This window comes from Charadrius vociferus, unplaced genomic scaffold (assembly GCF_000708025.1).
Source record: "Charadrius vociferus isolate BGI_N301 unplaced genomic scaffold, ASM70802v2 scaffold514, whole genome shotgun sequence".
Taxonomy (NCBI): Eukaryota; Metazoa; Chordata; class Aves; order Charadriiformes; family Charadriidae; genus Charadrius; species Charadrius vociferus.
Genome location: NW_009648118.1, coordinates 2,244,497 through 2,268,680, shown reverse-complemented (window position 1 = coordinate 2,268,680; position 24,184 = coordinate 2,244,497). Strand labels below are relative to the sequence as shown.

General features: G+C 37.7%; 1 protein-coding gene across 1 annotated transcript; it reads left to right on the top strand.

The window, feature by feature from the left end:
* The first annotated feature begins 637 nt into the window (after window positions 1-637).
* SLC7A2 (solute carrier family 7 (cationic amino acid transporter, y+ system), member 2) lies at window positions 638-24,006 on the top strand. Its single transcript, XM_009883916.1, has 12 exons — window positions 638-704; window positions 6,786-7,176; window positions 8,441-8,596; window positions 11,899-12,064; window positions 12,630-12,766; window positions 13,472-13,694; window positions 16,742-16,878; window positions 20,126-20,228; window positions 21,454-21,659; window positions 21,974-22,140; window positions 23,111-23,219; window positions 23,819-24,006. Exons 2-12 carry the CDS (start codon window positions 6,801-6,803, stop codon window positions 24,004-24,006), a joined length of 1,968 nt encoding a protein of 655 aa, XP_009882218.1. The 5' UTR covers window positions 638-704; window positions 6,786-6,800.
* The last annotated feature ends 178 nt before the right edge of the window (window positions 24,007-24,184 follow it).

The window sequence follows — 24,184 nt, the reverse complement described above, 5'->3', positions numbered from 1 at the left end:
CAACAGAATGGTCTATAACCAGACTCTGTAAATATACTCTCTGTAAATATATTGCTGTGTTGTTTCTAGCCACAGCAATACTTTTCAAATTATTTATACTCTTCTAAAACTTACTCAGCAAAAGCAGTTTTCATGCTACAGTGTTGGATTCAGGTCTCAAAGTGTTGCACAGTATCCTTCAGTATGCTTCAAAGCCAGTTTATTTTTTACAAGGGGAGTGAACACGAAAACTGGGAAGATTTTGCTTTCGCAGTGGGAGACCAAGTTTGACATCCACATTTTTGCTTTTCCTTTAGGATGTGTTAAAGGATTCCCTGGGGGGTGTGTGGCAGGTATCTTCACAATAGTGTGCGTTATATAGGCAAGCAGGTAGGTGTGTTTAAATGTAGAAAACAACATTCCAGTTGGATTTTGTGTCGTGAAGAGTGTGGATATGATTTATCTGAACAGCAGCAAGACTTTCTCTCTCTCCCTCCCCGCCTTAGCTGGGCAAATAGCTGGCCGGCTCGCAGCCCTCCAATCACCCGGGCTGCCGAGCCTCCACCCCTCAGCACCAACAGCTCTCACACCACCTACAGCTGGCTTTTAAAGCAAATATTTTAAGAAAATCACTTTCAGTCATTACTCTTCGATTTAAGACGGCAGAAGTTCGGGACTGGGTAAGAGGAGCAGAAATTTGCCCAGCAGAAGTTGCTCTGAATCAGGTTTGTCATGAAGTTTACTGATGAAAGTAGTAACCTGAAAGCAACATAGCTTATTATAGGAACCTTTGCCTTTAACATATGTGCTTTTTGAGTAGCAAGAGCTGTGGTATGCAGTATTACATTTAGTTTACATTACAGCATTATTTTGTCTCTGACAAAGTGCAAATTACAGTGTTAATATATAATAGGTGCATTTTATGTTTTCCTTCGCAGTCTGACTGGAAGGTGTTTCTGCTTTCGGATGATAAAGCTTTCCTTTTCCATGTTATAATATTAGACTTATGTTACAAGTGGTGCTTTCCAATTTTAGGGCTTTACTTATTATTTAAATACACTACTTTGAATATTGCAGGACATAAGGAGTTTTGTGAAAGTCTCGGGCACAACATCAACTTTTAGGATGCTTGCAGTAAAATCATGTATTGTCTCTGTGTGTGTGTACACAAATAATAGGCTGTACCTAGTTTTGCTTCACCTCTGAATTCTTTTACTTTCATGTGTTATTGCACTAGATCTAATCAATGCAATACTGCAATTTTGAATAAGGCTAAATGTACTTAAGAGCAACCTAAAAATTTTCTTATAAATTCTACATATGGAAAACATAAGATACAAACTTCTACAGTTTTTTCAGACAGATTAGGTTGAATGAAGACTCTAATCTGTATGTAATCAGTATGTATTGATATTTTCCTATTTTCAATATGTTACGAACTTATGGGAGTATTTTCTCCTAATTGGTATGTTGTTTAAAATGTTAAACTACTGCACCTAAAAATTATTATATATTATAGTATATAATATTAGCTCAAGAAATTAGTGTATAAGTAAAGTATCTTTAAGTTACTTTTGCTTCAGGAATCTTTAAACATACCACTCAATAACAGTATTAAAACTTTCAGAGGTTTTATATTGCTTTATAACAGCTGCTTGCCACGTGAGATTTTTATCTTTTTTATTAGAGCTTTTAACAGAAGATTTTGTAGGAAAAGTTGAATGGGAACTGCAGCAAAACTTTGGGTTTTCCCACCTGTAGCTTGGGTTTGATGTGTACTAACTTAAACCACTTATTACACATTTTAATTTAATGTTATTTTAATTCAAGTGTGATGATACATGATATAAGTGACTTTTTTGCTCCAGTATCCACCTATTATTTGTGTTTTGTTTTGGGGTAGGAGGCTGTAATGTTACTCTTACATGGAAAATACTTTGCAAAACCTGTAGATTTTACGTGACAGTGAAGCAGTCAAAGCAATTTTAAAGATGAATACAAATTTTGCAGACGGAGACTTTGTCCCTTGCATTGTGTTTGTAGTTAGAAATTTTTTGACATTGAACTTTTCCTGCTACAAGAGGGCTGACAACAGACAACCATTAAATGTTCCTCATCATCCATTTGAGTGGGAGAGCTGGTATGAATTATAAGGCTGAACTCATCTTCTTGGGTTAGTATTCAGATGCCAGGTGGTCAAGGAGTAAATTATCTGGTTTACAACTGGCCAGGAGAGACTGAAAGTTGGTTGGCTCTATCAGCAGCTACTGTAAAGAAAAAAAAAACAAAAAAACCCAAGACAATAAAGAACAAAAGGGATTGGAGTATCTGTGCTTATTCAGGTACTCTGATAAACACCATTCTGTCCAGTGCCTTTCCTATCTAAATTGTCCTCCTGTCCTGCCTGCCTCTTCGTTGCATGCGGCTGAAGGGGTAAAACTGTAAGGTGCCATGTGGACAGCATTGAGATTCTTTCTAGGAATGCGTTTCAGGAAGGAGGAGGCTTGAATATGGGTTGAACATTGGTCCTCCAGCCTATGGCAGTTGAACTGGGGCTTCCCTTTTTCAGAGGACTGTTGGAGATGTATACCGTGTTACAGAGTAATCTGTAGCTAAAGAAAAGCTTAGCCCAAGAGAGACTTCAGAAGTGCAGTGACCCAGCACGTGCAGAGGCAGGGAGCTGCCGCCTCAGTTGTACACAGCAAAAGGAACGTGCCAAGGTCAGTGAAAAATGGACTTCACAGGTGTTTGCTTGTGACAAATGTCTCTGTAAAGTAGACTTCACCAAAGCGGAGCCTAGCACAGGTTTGAGTGCATGGGAGAAGCAACAGCTTGGGTCTGCTCCTCACCTTAGTTAGAAATAACTGCACGTTGTTGGTGAGTGCAAGGGCATTTTCCTTTTTGGTTTCTTATCGCTAATTTCCTATGCGTAAACTCTGTATAAGCTCAGGATTCAATCTTTACTCTCTTTAAACTGCATGAACAGCTCAGCCCACCCTGACTGATTGCCCTTTCAGGATACATGCCTAATGCCATTGTTCAAAGGCACGCTGGTGTCCAAGTCTGCTCTGAGAAACGTAGGACAGGTGCCTCGGAGATGCCTCAGAAGCACTGTGAGCTCTGTCAGCAGCAGAGCATTAAGAGCTCGCTTCCTTCTTGCCCGATTACCCAATATATTACCAAAACCTCTATTTCCCAAGCTCTCAAGTGTGCCTCCCCAGGAAGGCTCAGAGAAGACCCAGTGCTCATCAGCTGTGCGGGACCTTCAGTGGGGGCTGGGGCCAGTGCCGGTGGGGCTCATGGCAGCAGAGGCCACAGTGGGACGAGGCAGACTTAGACTGCAGCAGGGAAAAGAGGAAGTAAAAAGGAGCAATTAGGAAAATACTGAGACCTGCTGGTCAAAAAGTAGGAGAGGTCATTTTTTTCGGTGTTTGCTTACCCTGCTTCATGTTCCTGTCTGTCCTAAAGATCAATAGAAAAGGAAACCGTGAGATTTGCCCACTCATATTGGCTGGTGCGGGAATAAGAGCCTTTTTAAGAGTGTGTGGTTGCAGTCAGTGGAAGCTTATCTAGGACAATGCTGCCACCAAAAGGCACACCCAGCTGTTACCTTCTTTGCTTCTGTAGGTTAGTGTTTGAGTACTCGGCCACAGTGTTACGGTAAGCTGTGTTTGTGAGTCAGCACGCATTGGCACTGGGTCAGAGCCCACGTTCTCCTGCAGTGGGCAACGCGTTGAAGGATCTGCTTTACAAGGGACACCTCAGAGAAGCTTACATTTGACAGTGACTTCTGAAGACACCTTGTCACCACTTACCTACATCATCTGGTCCTGTGTGGAGGCCAAATATCCTCATAAGCTCATCAGTTCTTCCTGCTGCACCTTCCTGTCATGTATGAAGTGATGAGTACCAGAGTCTTGGGATGTCTCAGCCAAATCTGAAAAGGGACCATGTCTGAGGTACAACACTGCACTTGGTACACAGCAACAGAAGCTGTGAAGCAGTGTTCATTGTTTATTGTGCATAGTAAGTATAGGAAACAGTATAACACATTACGGATTGCAATGGTCATTGTAAAAGGGTGTGTGTTCATCAAGTCCATATTAGGATGGATATGCCTAAAAAGATACATTTCTCATGCGTAGGAGATTTTTTTTTTTCTCTACAGACACAAAGTTTGTATCTTGAACCTTGTCTCTATTTGTGTTCCAGTTTTTAAAGGCTAAATAAGAAAGAGTGGGTTTGAGTCAGAACAGTTGTTTCATTTTACTGGCTTGTGGCTAGCAAGAACCAGCCTCCTGTCCTCTCCACAAGAATCAGAGAAAGCAGAAGCAGAAAAAAACCCTCCTATTTTGTCACAAGGATTCCTTCTCAGCAGAGAAAACCATAATATCACCCACCTGGCCACTGTGATAGATGACTTCACAACCTTCAGGACTTCTTGTCCCAAATTGCAAAGGACCTGAGAAATCTGGATAGCATTTGAATAACAAAAGTCTTGGAAACTGTTTAATGTTCTGAGAACAATGTCTGCCAGAGTAGTTTTTCCTGTTAATGAAATACCAAATGAACTATCATTTGGCGAGTGGAAGGGGTGTGTGAAATAATTCCTTAAAACAATGCCATGTTTCTGCACCATTGAAATTGCTAAGGGGAAGGGTGTGAAGTCAGAAGAACATTGCTGCCTGTCACCATGGGCTACAGTCTAATGAGTATATTAATATCATAGAATCATGGAATGGTTTAGGTTGGAAGGGATCTTAAAGATCATCTAGTTCCAACCCCCTGCCATGGCATAGAGAACTGACAACAAATATAGCATCCCAAGTGATTGCTACAGCTTCAGAAGTGTCGTCATGGAAAAAAACAGTGGCCTTGGGAGTACTTGTCAAAGTACAGCCCAGGACAGACAAACCTGGCTTTGAGGGAGTAGAGCACCTCAGCCTTGGGCCCAAAGAAAGGCTGCTCTTACTGAAGAGTTCAGGAGCTACAGGAGGGGATTTTGCCTGGACAGTTCGACGTTTATTTCCCTCAGAAGAACTTATGGATCTCTTCTGTCTGCCGACATCCACATCATCTTAGTTCTGAAGCTGATGTGTGGAATCACCTCAATGGGTGAAGTCTGGATACCATGGGCAGGTACTTATCTCTAGGAGTCTGGCAGTGCTGAAAGGACCGCCTAATTGCAGCAGAGCTTTGGAAACGTGCCTGTCTTGCCTCCTTCCACTGTCCTGGGGCAGCTATCACCTTTCTAATGGGCATTAAGCATCACTGCCCAGAGGTATTCAATTCCATTCACCATCCTTTATCAACTTCCCTTTTCTTGAAAGGGAATGGAGACCTTTTTTTTTTAAGAATGCTCATTGAAGACAGAAGTGGCACATCTGAGTGTACTTGGGGAACTATTACAGGAATAGGGAGAAAATGTTTCTGCAGGGAAGTCTCTTTCTTTTTCTTTTTCATACCCAAGAGGACTTTTTTCAAGCAATCTCACATTCAGGATGGCAGTTCTCTTTGTTCTAGGATCACTGCTCACTGCTAAGTGAGCTTTCCATCTTGATGCAAAGTCAAGTGGATTAGTGTTAGTGGATTGAACTACTGGAGTAGAAATGCCCTTTACTCGTCAGGAAACATACAGACCGGGGAGGAATCTGCCAGTAGAATATCTTCAGTCTCAATGAAAAAGATTCTCAGGTCCCAGGAGGGTTCCAGTTAGCAAATCATGATCAGAGTATAGATATTTCTGGTATGGGTTGCAAAGACAAATATCAGTTTGGGGAAGTGGCAAATGGTATTGCTGAATTCTTACCAAACTATTCATCAGCAATACAATTCAAATACTTAAAGAAAGGCAGAACTTGTACATTATTGCTGCCTTTTTGAGATATTATTTTCTATGGGATGCTCATGTCCTGCCTCCCAAACAAATGCTTTGGACCCTCAGCTATCGGGGTTTTTTTGAGTTGGGAAGCAGGGTCACTGCTGTTCCTCCTAGCAGACACCCGGATCACAGGCCAGAGAAGCACTGCCCATCTGCTGGCCTCCAGGACCTAGCTGGTCACAAAATCTGAGCTTGTGTGCCAGAGCCGATTGCGCCCTGCACTGTGACAAGCACTCAAAATGTTGAAGAACGGCAGTTGGCATGGGATGAGCAGTTACCCCATCAGGTTTTGTTAGATGATTGGCAGGGAGAGTTGTATGAGATTTCTCGTAAAGATAATCAGTTCTGGGAAACTTCATTGGTGTGGGAGGGAGTAGAAACACTATTTTGATCTGCTTTCAAGCAGTTTTTACTGAAGCAAATTCTAAAGGCAAAATCCACATATTTGAAGGCAAAAGGAGATTGCATTGGCTCTGTCAGAATGCTGTATTTTAAAGCGTTTGCTGTTTATAGCCTTGGTGTTGCAGTTTTAGATCTTAGAAGTCCTTATTTATGTTGGTGCTGCTCCTTACCTTAGGAGTCCTTATGATATTGAGATATATGTTCTGGTTCTGTTTTAGAAATGGTTAAGAAGCGGCCATTAGCAGGTAAATAGAAATTTCTTTTTTACAGCAGTATAGTAAACATAAAAGTAATGGATGTTTTTCCATGGGGAAATAGTGCAAAATCTAAAATTAGGAATACTGAATCCCTGATTTGTTTCCTGGGGAAAAAGCACATTCCAGCTTATTTAATGTCACAGAAGAGTGTAAATATATTAATCAGTAGGTATGATTAAAGTTCTTTATGCAAATATGTTTTTTCATTGTTTTCCACCAGTGCCTATGCTACCTTTTATGTACTGTAACAATTTCTTTTATTTCAGAGCTCTACATCCACCATGTTGCCCTGTGGACCAGCTTTGTCCTTTGTTCGATGTCTGGTGCGGAAGAAGAACGTGAGCGGCGACAGCCTTGAGGACTCCAAGTTGTGCCGCTGCCTATCGACAGTGGACCTTATCGCCCTGGGAGTAGGAAGTACCCTTGGTGCTGGTGTTTATGTCCTTGCTGGAGAAGTAGCCAAATCTGATTCTGGACCTAGCATCGTTGTTTCTTTCCTCATTGCTGCGTTGGCATCTGTGATGGCAGGTCTCTGCTACGCTGAGTTTGGTGCTCGCGTTCCCAAGACTGGTTCTGCGTATTTGTATACTTACGTAACTGTCGGTGAACTGTGGGCTTTTATCACTGGTTGGAATCTCATTTTATCCTATGTTATAGGTAAGATCAAGAACAAACACAGGTCTCAAGGGTTTCTGAGACAGACATCTTAGATCGATATGGATTTGGGTCTGTCTTTCTTTTCTGTCTCTGTACTTAGCTGCTATTCTCATTGCTCCTGCTGGGCTCCAAGGTAATTGGATTAGGTTATTTCCTCCTGTGCATCACCATTGCAAACAGGTTTTTTGCAAGATGCTTTTATAAACAGTGTGTCTTCAGCAGCATGAACTGCATACCTTGTATGAAAATTGTGTCAGACAGTTCAGTGATGATGCACAAGAATAAAGAGGATTTCTTTGCTGTCTTTGGTCAGCAAGAATAATTTCAGTAAAATCACTAAGCATATGTTTTTCTGAGTATACACAGCAAGGACATTTACAGGGACCTCATCACTATAGTATCTCACTTCAAGAAAGTAATGAAGTTTAAGTACTAATTTGTTACTGTAACCTCATGCTTATTAAATGGTGTCCAATCATGTAATCCCATAAAATACAAAGTTGACCTGATCTGAATAAAATCAATGCTCATATGGCAAGTATTCAAGTAACTATTTCAGTGCTTTAGCAGAGACGATGTTTTTTGATTCAAATACATTTTCTTCAAGAAGTACGTGTTCCAAGCATCCATTGTATTGCGTGTAAGCGTGCCTAGCTTTATATGTATACCTAACTACAGGACTGTTGCCCAAATCATGACAAAATCAATATGCCTGAGTTTGTATAGTGTTGAAGTGTATCTCATGACAGGAGAGTGGCAAAAATAAGGTTGTATTGAGCTGTGGCCACATACATGCTTTACTAGAGGAGAGTATTAATATTAAATACTGCCTCCAGCAATATACATCTTCCTAGGGCTTTTTTTGCTTTACTTCCAGGTGCACAAACTTTCCTTTGTGTTCTTTCTTAAATGGTTTTCTTACATTGCTTTATATTAAACATACACCATATTGTAACTTTAGAAATGTGTCTTCCAGAATGACATCAAATATAAATGACCCAGAAATAATATCTCCAATACTTTTGGAATAGATGAGGTACAAATTTGTATATTTTAGTTGTAGAATAATACATTATTATTTAACTATGTAGAAAAAATCTAAAATGTTAAAATCCCTTGGCAAAAAAAAAATACCGCTGTTTTAACACAAGGTCTGATTTTTTAAATGCAAGTAGCAACATGCTTAGTTTTATTTCCTTTTCAGTAGAAGTAACTGTGTCCTTGTATGTATGCTATACCCTAAACATAAATGTGCTTTGTGAAGGTACATCAAGCGTAGCAAGAGCCTGGAGTGGCACCTTTGATGAACTTCTTGGGAAACAGATTGGTCATTTCTTCAGAACCTACTTCAAAATGAATTACTCTGGGCTAGCAGAGTATCCTGACTTCTTTGCTGTATTCCTTATATTGCTTTTATCAGGTAAGACACATATATGGCTTCATTTATAGTGGTTGTGCTGTCAGTGTTTATTACAGACAAAAATGCTAAATTGTAGTTTGTGTTTTATCAGAAATACCTTTATAATGTCCAAGATGTTTAGATATGCATATGTGTATTCACACAATGACTTTGGGAATTAAATTTATATAATACAATTTCATGTGTACCTTCTTTTTTTTGAAGATGAGACATGAAATAATCACTTGTCAGTACTCTTTTATAAAACCCATGATAGAGATGATGATAACAGGAGAATTAACAATTTTATGTGGGTTTTATGGCTTTATTGCTAGTGAATGCTTTTGGAGGGACCTTGAGGTTAAGCTCTGTAGTTTGGTGATGTGATATGCTCTCCTTAAGTCACATATTGTGCATGTAGTGGGTATTTGTAAGGGTTTCTTTCCCTCTAAATTGATAACTTACTCAGTATAAAATAACTTTCCCCTTTTTAAGTCTTCAAAAGAGTTGTCTAGCCTAGAACTTGTTTGAGCTAAAGAGCACTCCACAGTACCGACATGGCCCAACAGACCAGTTTAAAACCTCAGTAAACGTTTCACGACTGCTCCACTCAGTTCTGTTTCTTTTACATCTTTACTCAAGTATCATGTTTTTAAATCACAAAAATTGACACTGGCTTTTTGAGGGATTGGAAAGCCTCAAAATACTGCAACTTATTTGCATTTAACAATTGTTTTCCACAAGGAAACATTCTTACTGCCACCAGCAGAGAAGGAAGCAGTGTGTGTATTTTAAAGTGTATAGTTTGTTTTCAGGCGGTCCTATGAGTATTTCAGTGTTCAGTAGAGGTCTTACCCATATCTCAGATATTTGTTGTGTTCCATCTCTCTGTAGATCAAACAACAGTAGGACCTTTTCTTCTCTGGAAAATGAAACTGTTAAGTTATATGGGTATAACCTTCTGTTCTCTTACTCTGTTACGAGGGGCTTTTTTGGACTCACTACTTGGGAAAATAATTTCATTCAACTCCTGGTGCTAGAATGAGTGGCCAGTGCATCCTAAACTTTTATTAAGTCTTTATACAGAAAAACATGAGCTCCTACAGCAGTAAGCCTTAATTTATGGGTGTGCTTGTATCTTCATTTCTTCTGCCTCTTTTGGTTTTGTTTGTTTTGCTAGAAGAAAGCAGTGAACAAAAAATGCGTAAGATGCTGAAGACCATTATCGAAAAATGTTTGAGAACTACATTATTTAAAGATTTAGGATACAGCTATACTGTGAGTCACATTGCAGTGTAGGTATTCCCAAGCTGACTCAACACCCATGCTTCCAGAAATTTTACCCCAAATTTTTGAGGTGGTTGTCATATGGTCACTGATGTAAGCCACAAGAAAGTAGCAAAAGTGGAACCTTGAGGAAGTTCATTGTACAGTTTTAAGAGTAGAATATTACTTAAATGCATTAATTTTGTAGAAGTTTTAAAAATAAATGTCTTGAGATTCAGAAGAATTTCATGCTTGCAAACAGAACATACTTTGTGAATTATCAGCATTAACAGTTGGTGCTGAGGCCCCTGTGTCTGCGCTTAAGAAGATTAGGGAGTTTACTAGACTAGTGTTAGTCCAGCATCCTGCCAACCTTGTGGTTCAAAGTTGCCTGTAGCACCAGTTCAGACCCTTATGTCTTCAGGAGTGATGGGATTCAATTTGGTATAGCTGGAATGGACCTCTCATTTTTACCTCCTCCAAAGGAAGGAGGAAAAAAACAACCTTTTGAAAACCAGAGCACTCCACAATCCAAACTATAAAATGCTAGTGTAGATGCTGCCATCTTGTATCTGTTTTCTCCGTTGCCATCACTGCATCCTAACATCAGTAGCAGACATTCTTGGTAGAAGAGGAAATGTTTCTCCTGTGGTTCTCCACTGCTCCTGAGTTTTCATTTATGTCCGGTCTTTTCATCCTCACAATCATTCCTTCTTCGTTTCTCTTGTGCTTGTGCTGCAGATTACCTCTCCGGGTCTCTCTGCAAAGTAGCTGAACCACCAGTAAATTAACTGGGTGGAATTCATCGCTATTGAGAGGAGGGGCGGTAGGGATGGCTGAGGGTTATGTAGGCTGAGCATGATACAGTAGTTGGGTTCCAAGCTGCGCAAAGCTGAATCATAGGGGTAGCGGATAATGTTTTACAGAAAATGTTATTTGCTAAGCACAAGGGAAAGTCCACAGAAAACTGCTTTGTTGTTTTTTTTTACCTACAGAAAGGATTTAAAAAATGTACATACTATGTTTCATACTGCATTAGGCTGATTGGACACCGCTTTTTTCAGAGTAACTAAGCTAAAGAAAGCATACACCTATTTCAAATAAAAATGCCATCGGGGAAGAAAACTTGAGTAGCTTATGTGATAATTTCTGTGCTATGATAAGATACCAAATGTCTCATTAGCAGAGTTGGACATTTTTTGGACATTATCTTGAGAGGCTTAAAATTTTCAGACTTAATCTCTAAATAATGAGACAAAGTATGTATGTGATATTAGCGGAAATGCTTAGAGTGCAAAGAACCTGTGGAGGCCTTCCCAGTGTATTTAATTTTTCCTGATCTGCTCACTGCCTGCTCTTCCATTAAACTGTTAGTACACTCACAGTTGTTACAAATCTAATGACAAAGTAGGATCCTGATGGAGTAACTTTCAGATTGTTTAAATGCACTACTCTGCGACCTAAGGCATGTGTATTTTGTATCAGTCTTTTTTCTAGAATCTCCATGAAACAGTGTTTATGAACAGGAGGTGTGCGTTTCTTTTAAAGGTTTTATTAATAAGCTAGGAAATGGGACTCTCACTCTATGGTGGATATGCCCTGAAAAACTTAGAGTGAACAGATCACATTATTAATCTAATAAGTTTGATTATTTTATTAATCTGATGAGTAATTCTTCTGTACAGATAGATTCTACTAATCTGTTTTCACTAAGCATAGAATTCTTGTACCTGTTTTTGCTCCATTGCACAAAATAGAGGTACGAATTGGAATCTCAGAAAAGCAGTAAGTAACAATTGCTTAGAATGCTTTTAAATATAATATAATAAAAAAGGTAATATAATTAAAGAAGCTTTCTGTTTTATGGTTTCCAAAACCTTTGCCTATTGCCATGCTGTCAAGGAGTCTTGTAAATTGGTGTTACCGCTTTTTAAAAGTATAAAATCTAGTGCTGTTTTTTTACTATTATTGACAGTACTTTCATGTATGTCTTCTTTAAAATGCCATTTTATTAGTTTAAGGGACTATTCACATCTATAACTATTTTTATTTTATAGGTCTGCTATCCTTTGGAGTAAAAGAATCTGCATGGGTGAATAAAATTTTCACTGCTATTAACATCTTGGTCCTACTCTTCGTTATGATTTCTGGTTTTGTGAAAGGAGATGCTGACAACTGGAAAATAAGTGAAGACTATCTCATAAACCTTACTGCAGTAACAGAGTAATTGTTTCTTTGAATCAATTTGCTTGCTTATATCCCAAGCAGTTTTATCTTATACTTGCTTTTGTGGTATTGCAGATACTGTATGATCTAATAGCTTTGTTCCTGGGAATGATAAACTTTTTATCCCCTTAAAAATAGTTTTTTATTTTCTTGTTTATAGTTTCCTTTAAAAAATCATCTTATTTCAATACTCTTGTCCATGGCCTTTTGGGAGGTTACTGGCTTCTCGTCCTTGAGCTATTTATTAACTGCAGTATGTGCGTATGACAGCAAGAGTTGCCTGTACCATTAGTGTTTTCATATGTCTTGCTGCAAACTGCGAAGCGAGTAAGATGATAGTTACTTGATGCGAGTGTTCTTCCATTTACTGTTATTTTTGTCTTTCTTACAAGCACTGGCATAAAAATGTCTTCTCGTGCAGTTTTGTAAAGGAGAACTCTGTCCTGAAAAAAACATTTTAACATGTTTTTCCAGAGTCATAGGGGAGGAGGATGCATGTGTTTGTCCTACCAATAATAAAAAAAAATAAGTTCTTTTTGTGCTGTATTTTTGTTCTTTGCAGAAATCGCTCATCCTATGAGAATGTGACAAGTATATATGGGAGCGGTGGCTTTATGCCATATGGTTTCACAGGAACTTTGGCTGGTGCTGCAACCTGTTTTTATGCTTTTGTAGGATTTGACTGCATTGCAACAACCGGTATAGTATTTATATGTCTGTGTATATATGTATACGTATATATGTTTCACATGCTTTTTTTGTAAAAAAAAAAAACAACCACAAACCCAAAAACACACAAACAATATAACAATCTGTCTGCTGTTTGTCCTTTGCTTTCTTCTAAACCTCCTTCAGTTCGTGTAGAATGAGTCTCAGTTCATTCCTGAATTTGGCTGCCATTCTGGGAGGAAGGAGGACATTTTACTTATTTTATTCCTGTTCTAAAGAAATTAATTGTTGCTTTCTATGTCTGGGAAGTGGTTAGTATACATTTTTTTCTGCCGAAACCATGTTAATCACCTGCTCACTTTCACAGTTCTCTGAGATGGGGTAACTCTCCTAAAGACTGGCTTGTATATGGCTGATAGGGAATCAGAGAATCATATGTGTACATTGAACTTATAAATAGCAGGTAAATAAATAGAAATGATGGGATTTGACTACTCTAAATACAGAATGTATTTTATGTCCTTTAGTTTACCTCTATTTTTTAACGCTATTTCTGGCAGCAAAATACTGAGGTTTGTTCTGTGTCAGTTTTTTCTATACAGATTTTTAAAACTTCTATTACAATTATAATTCCCATGGCTTAGATTAACAAACGGTTTGTCTTTGATGTTATCTTTTAAAGCTGAAGGTGGAAATGAAGAATTTTTGGTGGGGCGTTTGTTTTTTTTTTTTCAGGAGAAGAGGTCAAGAATCCTCAGAAAGCCATACCCATAGGAATTGTGGTGTCCCTGCTTGTCTGCTTCATGGCCTATTTTGGAGTTTCAGCTGCACTGACACTCATGATGCCATACTGTCTACTAGATGAGAAAAGTCCTTTGCCAGTAGCATTTGAATACGTTGGATGGGGTCCTGCAAAATACGTTGTAGCAGTGGGATCCCTCTGTGCTTTATCCACAAGGTAAAGACATTGAAATACTAATTTTATTGGGAAAAGCCGATGGATAATATATGACATGTAAATATATGGTCATGCATTCATTTTGAAGGCCCAGTTCATGCAAAGGATTAGCAATAAGTATTATAAGCATGTTTTAGACTTAAGCAGGTCTTGATCACAGCAGGTGCATTAATTTAAGTTCCTTTTTTTAAACTGTGCTGTTATTGAACTCTACCTCTTTGGCTTATTACCCAAAAGTTTTTTATTAAATATGTATGTTCAGACATATGACCTGCAAGTTATCTTTATTAACTCATACAATAAACCTCACCCATTTTGTCCTTTCTTGCTGTCCACTCCCAGTGACTCAGCAGCTTTATGGGCTCTGTGTATTTGCAGGCAAAATTGAAGAGATGGTTAACTAGCTCCACTCCTCATCTTCGTTGCCTGTCTCTGTTTTCCTCCAGTAGCCAGTCTGTCTTCTGACATCATCCCCTCCTGTGGTTTCTGTGTGGGTATTTGAGATGTAGAAAATATGATAATGTATTCCCCTTTGTGAAACTGTGGATGTAACCTTACCTTAACGTGTTATTTTGATTAAAAAGATCAGGGAGGGCATGAGATATATATTAGTATGTATTCATATACATTACACCCCAATTCTAATGTGGTATAAACACTTTCATAGAATAGAACATTGCTTGATGCTTAAACTCAGGGATAGAGAAATGCTGATGCCGGCTTTCTACCTGAGCTTATGTAGGTAAGGAGTCATTTATGTGAGCTTAAGTGGTAAGAATACTGGCTGCCTTTTCACCAAGGAAAACAACATGCCTGTTTAAGCACTAATGCTAACAGGACTCTGAGATAACCCTGTAGGTATTAGCTTGAAGAAGATGAGCACACTGACTGTGGACAATGATTTAAAGGAAAGGAATATTTTAATGTAGGAGGGCATAGAAAAAGGAAATAGTTCCAGAATGACATTGAAAGAATTGTAAGGCTGAGTGAAGAATGTCATAGTTACACAGTTCATTCTGGGATTATAGTTATTTTCTATCTAGTTGTCATGGTCCCCTCACTTTGGACAGTTTTACTGAGTTTTTCCTCTGTATTGATGAATAGTAAAAGTTATATATAAGCAGAAACTAGATTAAAGAAATTAATACTGAAAAGCAAAATGAACTGAGATGGCAAAATGCTTTTACCAGTGTATTCTGAAGAATTATATTTACTCATATGGAGATGTTAATCTTTCAGTCTGTTGACTGATGACAGTTTAGAACAAAACAAAGGAAATTGTATTTCATGTTAGTCAGTTTAGAGGTATAATTAAGAAAAGAAGTTGAGATCATTGCTTTTGGTCCATAAAGTTACCTTTTATTATTTTATGTTGTGAACTTGTTTCCTCAGGGTAAAGATGTTTGTTAATATTTCTGTTATTTAAGTGAATGTACTTAAAGAGGGGTAGCATAAAGAAATTCTACAAAGCCACAACAGCAAAAAAATGGGCAGTGGATTTTAACACTATCCTCATTTGAAAATCAGTTGTCACCCTGATTTAGGAAACATTCTTTTTTGGAAGGGACGTTCATTCATCAAAATCAGTTCACGAGCAATGAAACTTGTCTCATGTGTGTCTAACCTTAGCAATTGTGGCTCACGAGCATTACTGGAGGTACTTAACATCTGTGGTATGTAAAAGCTGTGCCTTCTGTAAGTGATATAGTCGATTCCCTGAAGTAAGAAAGGCAACCATTCACCTGGTTAAAAACTCACGTGCTTGCTGCAGAAGTTATACTGGCTATGATTTTGCCTTTTGTCCTTTCAATGTTTTTGGTTTTGTTAATTACAATTATTTTGCTTTGAGGGGAAAAAAGTGCCTAATTTAAGAAATATGTTTAAAAAGAGCTTCACATTATCAACAGTTTAAAAGCTTTCTGTGTTCTGCTAATAACAAATCTAAATTAATTAGCTTTACTTCGTCAAAAAAACCCCACCCAAACCCACAATCTTAATGAAGCTTGGCTAGAGGTGCTTTAATTGAAAGAAATAATGTTCCAATGGTGCTTACTTTGAATTACTGTTAATCAGCAGCCTCACATGGAAATATGGAGTGTAAGAGATGCTGCTAATGCTTATTGATTTGCTACTGCTGACTGACAGACTTTCTCCAGGAATACTAAAGCTTAATTGCATAGTTAGTGAGACCTGGAACATGTTCCTGGTCCACTAATACCCAAGAACTACAGTGATGGCAAGAGTAATTTTGCTAATCTGAATTTTCTCGGATGAAGCAATTCCATTACCGTTTTTTTTTTTTTAAAAAAAAAAAAAGCTATTGACTTTACAGGGAAAAAGAAATTTCTATTTGTGTCTGATCTGTAGTATCTTCGGCTATGGGGCTTTCTGGTTTTGTCTTACAATCATAAATTTTGTTTCTATACATGCCATTAATTAACATTGTTTATCTTGTCCATGATACAACTCTGCATGAACTGTGTTTGCCATGTTGCATGTGTTTGCTTTTTACTCAGTCTTCTTGGATCCATTTTCCCAATGCCTCGTGTAATCTATGCTATGGCGAAGGATGGGTTGCTTTTCAAATGTCTAGCTCAAATCAGTTCCAAAACGAAGACCCCACTAGTTGCTACTCTATCGTCTGGTGCAGTAGCAGGTGAGACTAAGAGTTGATCCTTGTAAAGAAAGGTGCACTGCTAAACATGTTGCATATATGGAAATAAACCACTGTTGTGCAGCTTTGATTTGCTTTGGACTGAAATGATCAAATCTGATTGTTGCCAGGTAAAGTAGGCTAGCAGTGAAACTTTCCTCTGCCACAGATTTTGCATTTGTTCATTAATCTCAAGTGCTTTCAAAGCCTAGGTTCAACATAAACAACAAGCCAAAACCAAACAAAAAACCAAGAGCAGCAACACAGAGCCTAAACTAAAACTATACCTAAACCCATTAACTCTTCCAAGCTTTCTTTTTGTGTAGTTGGGTTTACCAGTAAAGCATTGTGCTTTTAATAACCTGTATTTGAACTATACATTTTTCTGTTCTAGTCTTCTCGGCTCTATGTTCCCTTTGCCCCGAATTCTGTTTGCCATGGCACGTGATGGTTTACTCTTTAGTTTTCTTGCCAAAGTGAGTAAGAGGCAGGCACCAGTTTCTGCCACCTTGACAGCAGGGGTCATCTCTGGTAAGCTCGCAAAGCCCGTGTTACTTAAAACTGAGATTTGAACACTCTATGCACGTGCATGGTACTTTATATTTTTGAAAAGGGCTGCTTGTTAACTTCCCTTGCATGTATGATGGGAATAAAATTACCAAGTAATCTAAGGGTGTAAGATCTCCAGATCATGCCAATCATGGTGGTGGTGATGATGTCCTTAATACCACAGAATTAAAAATGATTTTTTAATTTTTTTTTTTAATATTGGCCTCTTGTATTGTGAATAAGCTTGTTATTTAATCTGGGTCCCTTAGGCTGATGCTCTGCTTACAGGGTTTTCTTGTCTGATGTGCACCTATATATTTATCACATCTGTAAGGGGGGGAAATAACTGTCACATTTTTTATTATGAAACATGAGAGAAAATTTCTACATTTGCAACAGGATCAACTTTTGTGTAAAATACAAAGACTTTTAAATTTTCTTCTAAAGAAAAAGGATTCTGTTTTTGTGTAGGCTTAACAAATTGTGGTTGAGGGGTATGTGTGTGTGTGGGTGGATTTTGTGTGTATGCACATACATGCACACATATATTTTAGCAAAACAGCAATTTGGGAGATGTTGCCAACTCTTAATGTTTCACAAAGACAAATTTTTTAACATACAACTGTTTCACTTTTGTCCATATTTCTTGCAGAGGTACATGTAATTGTGCCCAAATTTCACTGACATTTCAGTGGGATGTCTACGTAGGAAAACTGGAAGCTCTAGTCTTTAAAAGTAATTCAAATATGAAATACATGCCTTATAACATTTAGCAACCCTGGCTAAAATTGATATCAAATAAGAGGTTAAGAACTGAGACTAAAATATTGTTATTTATAGTCAGGGTCATCTTCAGATGCCACAAGACTGGAACTGCTCGCGCTGTGTACTTGACAATAATATGGGAAGGCACAGTCATTGTCCGGATAGTTCCCACATGAAGCATTATTATCAGTTCCCTTTTCTTCAGTCAGAATACAAATAAATTGCTTAGAATTACTTTTATTGTTTTGACTATATTATTTGAATTTATGTTATTGACTTTTTCCGCTATAATAATCTAGAAGTGCAGTTATGTGGGATGAAATGAACATCTTTATCTGAAATCTCAGTAATGATGAGGAGAAAGAAAACCATGTTACCCAGCCGGTAAACTGATAAAGTTATACAGCCCTGACTATAGCTATGCAGCAGCCATCACTTGGACTGCTTTCAGACAGTTTAGGGAATTTGGTGTGTCAACAACTTGCCTGAAGACAGCTTTATCTCCTGCTAGAGAAGGAGGCTTTTCGTCTTCTATTTTTAAAAAGATGCATATTTGGTAACTTTTGGTCATAAATAGTTTTGCCAGAATGGTTACAGATGTATGCAACAGCTTCTATTATCTGACTTTTCTATTCATTTATAGCATGGGTAGTTTCATAACTTTAAGAAATGTTAAAGAGATTAGATGTTTTGCCCCTTAATTAAAGTTATCAGGTCAAGACCACAGCTGAGGCAATTGTCACATGTTATTAGTGTGACTTACCTGTTCACATGTGGTAATTGTGACTGCAAAACTCTGCAGATAGAGAAATGTTTTCATGTCAGTCCAAGGTTTCTTCACCATAAGTTGATCTACCATTTTTTCTTACAATTGGAGCCAAATTAAGAGAGGTGGAAAAGCAATACTGTGTCTTTTTTTCTCTTAGTCAGAAACTTAGAGGAATTCTTCAGTTTGGTTGTAATGTAAAAGAACATTCAGGGCTACAAGTAGCCTTTCGAAGCTAGGATTAAAAATTAAATATAGCTATTGTACATGAGGTTATAGTAGGTTCTGCTGTTCCTCAGCTTTGCTTACCTATGCTCTTTTGAGCATGGAAAGTAGTGAGGTATTCAGAAATCTACCCCGTAAATGACTTCTTGGATTTAGGGACATCCACCATCGTTAAAGAAAACAGGATGGTCTTCCTTCCTTCATTGGAAAAGAAGACTTACAGATGAAATAAAACTTCTGTAACACAGCAGTCTTGTGTTACAGAAGTCACATTCTGCTTTCTCCCTCAGGATGAAATACCAGGGGAATGCGTGTTTGTGTGTTTGTGCACTTATACACCTGGCTACAAATATATTAGCAATCACATAACATAAATACTATAAGTTTTTCTGAATACAGAAAAAAATGTGTGTACATATACATACAGTGTATAAAGGCTATGTTTAATAGTTTCTTTTGACATTGAGATTACTGGTGATTCAAAATATTAAGTATTTTTAGATTCTTTCTGCATCTCAATAATGTTAATAAAATACAGAAATTTTAAGAGGTTCTTTGACTACATATATTTCAAATCAATTAGCATCAGCCTTTCATTTAGTGATGGCTTGTGCCAGTTTCTTTACGAGCTATGTGTGTCTGTGTGCGAATAGCATAGACAAAAAAAGACATTCCGGAATCTCAGAGATGTGGCATTAGCTTTTATAAGCACAAAGACCGCTATAATTACTCTCAGTATCATGGAAGTTTCTGCCTCTGATTTCAGTGATCTTAAGAATATTAATTTCTGTGAGATTTTGCTGGCCTTTCCTGAAGGCCACTTGAACTTAACTTTTTTTTTAGTAAGGCAATCAATTTAAAAAACCCCACAAAACTTTTTTATTTGAGACAACTCCTCAAAGTCCTCTTTACATAGAGCTCTTTCTCAGCTCAGCAGAAGTTTTACATACTGGTGACTTACTGGGTCAGATTACTTTTCCCCAGTTTTTGTGGTGGGATCCATCCTCTCAGATTTGGTGAGGTTCTGTTGCAGGATCTGAAACTTATTCTATAAAAATGTATTTTTATTGTGGCCCCTATTCAACAAGCCATGTGTGCAAATACTTACGTCCAAGTAAGTCCAATATGAATCGCTTGATTATGCAGCATGACTGTACAGCTCATCAGTGCGTGTCTATATGAATGAGATTCCCAACTGTAGGGAATTAGGTCTGGGAATGTTGGTGATGACTTTAAAGATGTGTTTTTAAGGATTACCATGATTTCCCTCATATTGTTGTCAGTAAAACAATGCAATTATCCTGCAGACAGATTTTAAAATCTTAGCTCTTAATGTGTCTTAATATTAATCTTAGCACTTACGGTTGGACTTGATGATCTTAAAGGTCTTTTCCAACCTAAATGATTTGATGATTCTATGATTCTGTGTCAGCCTCATATAAATTTTGCATTTTCTTTTCTTTTCTTTTTTAGCCATAATGGCATTTCTGTTTGACCTAAAGGCTTTAGTGGACATGATGTCTATTGGTACACTTCTTGCTTATTCACTTGTGGCAACCTGTGTCCTCATTCTTAGGTGAGTCAAAAACATGCTGTGTTCCATTTTGCGTTGGTCAGTACATAAACAGAACTGCTAGATAGCTAAATGTTTAAAAATTAGCTGTACACATACAAATTATTACTAAGAACCAGTGACCCATCAAAGAAAACAATGGTATATTGTCATATCAGTATAACGGTTAGTCAAGTCAAAGCTTCATGTGAAATCTAGACACCTTTTATTTTCCAGAAGATGTACTGGTCCAAGCATTAGTCCCAAAGGTACCAGATGTAAGCTTGTGTACACAATTCAGTGAATGATATTTTGATAGGAATGCAATCTATGCTGTACATCAGGCCTCTTGCATTGTGGGGGCTATATGTGAAAGGTGTAGATGTTCGTGGGGGCTATATGTGAAAGGTGTAGATAGTAGTAGATAGGTAGTTCACAGGATGAACAAGTTCCAGTAATTGCTTTGTATTACCCTAGTCAGAAACTTAAGAACACGCAAGTGTTTCAAGATGTGGTAGACATAGAAAAGAGCGCAAATATTATCTCTTGATGAGTGAGATTGTAACTGTTTGTCAGTAAAACTCTGGTATCTGTTCTGTTTGTAAAGTTATGGAATAATATTGATATATTGGTAGCTACAGCTCACTTTATTATGTATTGCTCTTTTTAACTTAAAAAGTCAGTGCTTATTACTCACAGCTAAGTAATTAACTTTGAAAAGTAAACCAGCTTAAATTCAGCTCAAATTCAATGTTGCAATAATTTCCACTTTAAAAGAGAAGACTATTTTATCCCATATTGACTTACTTAACATACGTATTTTTAAAAATACACTTAAATTCTAACAAAGCAGATGTAAAATTTCAGTTTGTGCCAGTTAGTACGCCACTTGCAGTACAGAAAGAAAGTCAGAAAGAAGCTCCCCTACCCTTTCCCTGCCATTGACCCACCAGACCCTGTCCCCTCTTTTTGTACGAGACTGGTTGTTTATCCGACCCATTGGTGCATTCACATAGCTTAAAAAAATGCCCCCAAAAATCCCAAGCCAGAGCCAGCAAAAAAGCGAGTTGCCGAAGTTTGTTTATATATGATAGTGGCTAATAATATATGCTGTTGCAGTGCAGTTATAAATTGAGAAATTCTAAATCTGTACTGCAAAGAATTAGTATTTAAGTGCATTCCTAGAGTCATATTGCTTCAAATGCCCAAGTAAGCTTAACTTTTAATATCCTGGGATTTTTATGCATAGGTACCAACCCAGTTTAACCTATGAGCAACCAAAATATTCTCCAGAGAAAGCAGCTTTGGCTGCATCTGAAAGGGAATCTGCAGTAAGTGAATCACAGATAAATATGATACAAGAGAATCACTTCAGTCTTCAGGCCTTGATTAATCCATCCAGTTTACCTACCGAGCAGACTGCAACTACCGTTAACTTTTTGGTGGGTCTCTTGGGTAAGTACTCAGCTGTCCAAACTCATATAATGCATTACCACAAATAATGGAATTTTACTAAAGACAAAATTAAAAATCCAATGATAACATGCCTCCTTTCAGTCATAATTAATGTGACATTCTGTAGAATGCTTTTATACTTCTTGATGGAGCTAATCTGCAGTCTACTACATTTTCCTTTAATTAAGCATTTTCATGAAGACATTTCATGCTGAAGACCTGCTGTCATTCCTCTTAAAAGTCATGTCATTTTCAATGCTGAGATTAAGTGACCTCTTTCCCATTTCCATCATTCTTTTTTTTTTTTCACACAGCTTTCTTGGTTTGTGGCTTGAGTGTCCTCACTACTTATGGGATTGATTTCATTGCTAACTTGGAGCCCTGGAGTATTGGCCTTCTTGCTGTACTGGTGGTGTCCTTCATAGTTACCATTCTCCTCATCCAAAGGCAGCCTCAGAACCAGCAGAAAGTGGCCTTTATGGTGAATAACATATTCTCTATGTTATTCTGTAATGAGAGTTTTGGATGGATGCTAACAAGTGGGAGAGGGGTAGAGAGAGAGGGAGATGGTCCTTTTCAGGCAGTCTTTCATTACTGAACTGCCACTATTGCAGGTTTTTTTGGTGAAGGTGAGGGTAGCAGATGCTAATGACTCACACGCTCATCAGCATGGGCAGTTCAGTCCAGATCTTCTCAGGTCTAGAGAAAGGGTTTCATTGCCCACAGATCGAAATGTGTGACATACCAGGAGCATGGCTGCAGAAAATGGCTGTACCACTGACGTTGGTGTGAACAGCTGCTATTACAACTAGTGGATCTGACAGCACACATCTTCCAGGTATTCTTTTAGACACATCCCCAAAGTGCACATTGCTGAGACCCAAGTCGTTTTAGACCTCAATTTAAGCCCTTCGAAACTGAAAGATAATTCAGAAACTGATTAGTGGGCAGTCACTTATCTGTGTTGCGTGCAGTGGTTTGGACCACAATACAGTTTGTACCTCCCAGAGCACACGCCTTTCATTTTGAGCTTTCACTTATGTTCTAAGATCAGTTATTTAACAGAATTAATGAAGTATAGTGATGAAGGTCAAGGAATCTGGTGGAACTGGGCAGGCAATTCAGAAAGAAGTAATATATAAAAATATACAAATAATGTTTTTCAGCTGTCAATTCAGGAATTCATTAGTATATATTCAGCATAAATGGCAAACTTTTTCTTCACAGCCTTAGAGAATATATTTTTAAAATAATTTATTTTAAAAGTTTAATATATGTAGAAACCAGTGGTTATACCCAGTGAGAAAGAAAATGTCACTCTATTTCAAGAAGAAAATTTTCCCATTATTTTTAGTGACTGGATGTGTCACCTCTAGTTTGTGTTGTATAACTGGTGTGACAAGCAAGAAATTACATTTAATGCAACAAACCTATTAAATATTTCTTTTTAGGTTCCACTATTGCCATTTTTGCCATCATTCAGTATCCTGGTAAATATTTACTTGATGGTACAATTAAGTGGAGACACTTGGATCAGATTTAGCTTCTGGATGGCACTTGGTAGGTATTTCTGTTCATTTCAATCGCCTCTTAGGCTAGGACTGATGAATCCCATCTTACATTTTATTCTCTTCCTTTAAATACTTGAACAAAAGTCACAAATGTGTTTTACCAAGTCAGCTGATATTTCTGATCAAGACAAGAGCATGTCTCAGAAGGGGTATTTATATGCAGTCAAAACTGTAAATACAGTTTTGAGGTAATAGAAAGAATCAAAGTTATAGGACTAATTCCAATAAGCCACAATTTTTATTTCCTAATAAGTGTAGCTAAAATTTTGCAGAGACCTGTTTGTAGCATTTTTCTTACCAGTACATCAGTCATTCTCCTTTAAGACATGGAAAATTGTATTAATTCCATCTAGACATAAATTAGAGATAGTACTTTCCATGACCTATTAAGAGCATTCATTTATGCAAAAAATGATGCACTGCAATTTAGTGCCTGCACTTTCCATAGAAACAGGGAAGACCTGAAGCACGAGCTCTAATTCAGATAACTGAAGAAGAAACTTGTTTTGGAAAATATGTTCAAGCAGAGAGTAATAACTAACTACTTCCCTGAAAACCCTATTAAATTTTCTTTTTTCCTCTTGGAAGGCTTCCTCATTTACTTTGGTTATGGCATCAGGCACAGTCTTGAAGGCCATCGTAGTGATGGAGATGACGATTCTTGCTCAGAAAATAGTGGGCTGCAAGAAAAGAACCCTGTGGAAGAAGTGGATGAACCTGAAAATGCAAATGAAAGTGATCAATTTCTTGCACATGAGAGGACAAGTGAATGTTAATCTATGCAAACATTACAAATCTTTTAAACCTTTAATTGACATTTTACTTGCGGACTGAAATTTCTAAAGCTTTCTGCCAACATTGTGCCTCTTGAAAGTGTTTACTACAAGGCCTGGCTGATATTCTGGATAAGCTGCTAATCCATCTTCATCATTTCAGAACTGACAGCATGGAGAT